The following is a 3,136-nucleotide window of genomic DNA, read 5'->3' on the forward strand; positions in this document are numbered from 1 at the left end:
CTGTTAAAGTACATAATTACCCTAATTTTTTTGTAACGTCAAGTAGAAAGTTGAATCGTCCAATTTCAATATACTCTTGCGATTAAACAGCTTTATAAATATATTTCGTCGTCTTCAGGTGCAACAATTTTTTCCAATGGATATCTAAACTTTACCTAACTCTCTTGGAATTTCTCGGTTATGATGTTATTTCTAATTCACACAAAATCTATTCGACTTTCACGATTAATCCGCTGCCAATCTATTATTAGGCTCAATAATTAACTGCATATCCGTTTAATTTTCAAATCTGCAATCATATATCTTTTCTATTCTTGCTCGAGTTTGTTATATTATATATGTGTTAAATTCTCTGTATAAGTTCTTTTAATTATCTGCAGACAGATGTACTTGTATCAGTGTAGAGGTGATGATAACGTTCCTGAGCAAATATTTGTGTGAGATAAGACAAACGGTTTAAACGCGCGTAGCGCAGGGAGACGGTTCGCAGATGTCGTTCAAACTTGATATCGCATTGTTATTGCCGCATCATTGTACATACAAGAATAGTGCGAATAATTCACGACGATGATAAACTTAATAATTACCGACATGGAAGTGTGGGATATAAGATTTTCCACATCAGAGAAAAAAGATGGAAGTGATGCAACGGTATGTATCTGTTATTACTTAATTAGTAATATTAATATTATATTAATAATAGTATACTAAATATAATAAAAAATGCAAATTAAATCGGTACTGTTTTTGAAGAAATTGAACTTTTATAATACCGAATGAAATAATACCCTGTATATATAAAATACTTGTTTCTCTATCCATGATATATGATATATAATACTAATATCATTATTATCTTACTTAATGATAAAACTCATATAATAGCTTTGATAATAGCTTTATTTGTATAGCTCTTTTCCAAGTTTTATTTATAAATCAATTATTATATATTATAACAACATTACTAATTGTTGTTTACAACAGCATCCTGATCCTGATTATTCCTGTACGTACGTAGTGCTCAAAACTAACCAACAACGTTATAAAGGATATGGTCTTACGTTTACTCTAGGGAGAGGAAATGAAATTGGTATATTATTTATATTGTAAATAATTACAATATGCTCCTTTTTTCTGTTTACATTACATAATAATTTCTCGTAGTAGCAGAAGCATGTCACTCCCTGTTCCCGTTAATAAAAGGCCATACTACAACAAAAATTTATAGTGACTTTGGAATCTTCTGGAGAAAGTTAACAAGCGATTCGCAGTTGAGATGGGTAATGTAAAACGATATGCACTAAACAAAAGATAAGAATTTTGTAATTGGAATGAATTTTAGATTGGACCCGAGAAAGGTGTCATGCACCTAGCTACGGCAGCCATCGTAAACGCATTGTTGGACCTGTGGGCACGTATCGAAGATAAATCTGTATGGAAGCTTCTGGTAGACATGACACCGGACGAACTTGTCTCGACCATGGATTTCAGATACATATAAACAAAAACTGTTTTATAAACTGTTTTCTAAGCGCTGAGGAAATTTCGAATGGATATATTTCTATGCAGTAGAGACACGGTGACTGAGGAGTACATGAAAGGCAAGCTGAAACAAAACGAGCCGCGTAAAAAGGAACTTGAAGAGACGATTCGGCAAACGGGATATCCGGCGTACACAACTCAGGCCGGATGGTTGGGCTATACCGACGAAAAAGTTGAAGAACTTTGTAGAAAATCCGTTCAAGACAGTTTCAAAGGTTTCAAATTGAAAGTAGGGAATCTGGCGGACGATATGAGAAGGTGCAAAATAGTAGAGGAAGTCATAGGCTACGAGACCAAACTGATGCTAGATGCGAATCAAGTTTGGGATGTGGATGAAGCGATAACTTGGATGGAAATGTTAGCGAAATATTCTCCTTTCTGGATAGAGGAACCGACGTCTCCCGATGACGCTTTGGGACATGCCGAGATAAGAAAGAAGTTGAAAACTCACGATATCGGAATAGCTAGTGGCGAAATGTGCGCAAATCGCATTATGTTCAAGCAATTCCTGAAATGTAACGGGATGGACTTCTGTCAAGTCGATGCAGCGAGGATCGGCGGGGTTAACGAGCTCCTAGTTGTGTACTTTATGGCAGAAAAGGCAGGAGGTAAGTTTACAATGATGAATAATCACTGACTTTTGTCGATGTTATCTTGGAGGAAGTTTTCAGATCTGAAATTCAGATCAATTTATACGAAACGTACGCTCAGCTAAACGAAATGTATATAATATGAAATAATATGAAAAATTCTTTCCTCTATAGTACCAGTTTGCCCGCATACTGGTGGAGTAGGCCTGTCTGAGATGATTCTACACCTTCAGATATGGGACTACATTTGCTTAAGTCAAACCGATGAAAATCGCATGATAGAATATGTAGATCAACAGTATGAGCACTTTCGATATCCTAACGAAGCATCACACGGCGTGTACCAAGTGCCTATCGCTCCTGGATATTCGACTGAACTAAAACAAGAGTCCATTCAGGACTTTATTTATTCAACTAGTAACTCGTGTCAACGATTCCAAGATTTAAAGATGCAAAAGAAGATGAAGAAAATTAAACGACTTGAAACTACACTAACAGAAAAAAAGGAAGAAAACCAAACAGAAAAAAAAGATGAAACAAATTAAATAAATAAATGAACCTATATAAGTTTTCGTGAAAATAAATACTTTCACTATTTTTACATACATCTGTTTGCTATTTAATGTATTTTTCATATTATGTATTATTTGTAATTATTACATGTGTGCAATAACGCTTGTAAGCAATCGCTCTGTAGACAGTCGGGAATGTCGACAATCGGAGCTGTCGGCAAAACGTTGTAGGCAAACGAAGGTGTAAGCCCAAGCTCGGCAAGAAATGCACTCCGCGGCCGATTTTCAGCTCGCTCCGCCTGCCGCTGCTCCCCTTACCTCAGCGTCCCACGCGCAGCCAACGAGCCGCTCGAGGCTCAGGAACGTATGACTCGCGTATATTTCCAATAGTTTTCCACGTCACCCGTGAGGTACTATTGTTGATGCGTTTTTTTAAGTGGTATCCCCAGTAGGCCTAATCCACTGATGACTAAAGCGACCCATTAATTAACT

At 36.5% G+C, this 3,136-nt stretch overlaps 1 protein-coding gene across 1 annotated transcript; it reads left to right on the plus strand.

Annotated features, from left to right (window-relative positions):
• Positions 1-591: 591 nt before the first annotated feature.
• On the plus strand, positions 592-2,644 carry LOC105285012 (mitochondrial enolase superfamily member 1; the record flags this gene model as incomplete). Its single annotated transcript, XM_026971129.1, is given in 5 exon segments — positions 592-651; positions 985-1,090; positions 1,165-1,280; positions 1,343-2,150; positions 2,307-2,644. Coding segments are annotated over 5 exon segments (1,428 nt in total), but the record flags the coding sequence as incomplete, so codon positions are not given.
• Between the last annotated feature and the right edge of the window lie 492 nt (positions 2,645-3,136).

This window comes from Ooceraea biroi, chromosome 7 (assembly GCF_003672135.1).
Source record: "Ooceraea biroi isolate clonal line C1 chromosome 7, Obir_v5.4, whole genome shotgun sequence".
In the NCBI taxonomy this organism is placed as follows: domain Eukaryota; kingdom Metazoa; phylum Arthropoda; class Insecta; order Hymenoptera; family Formicidae; genus Ooceraea; species Ooceraea biroi.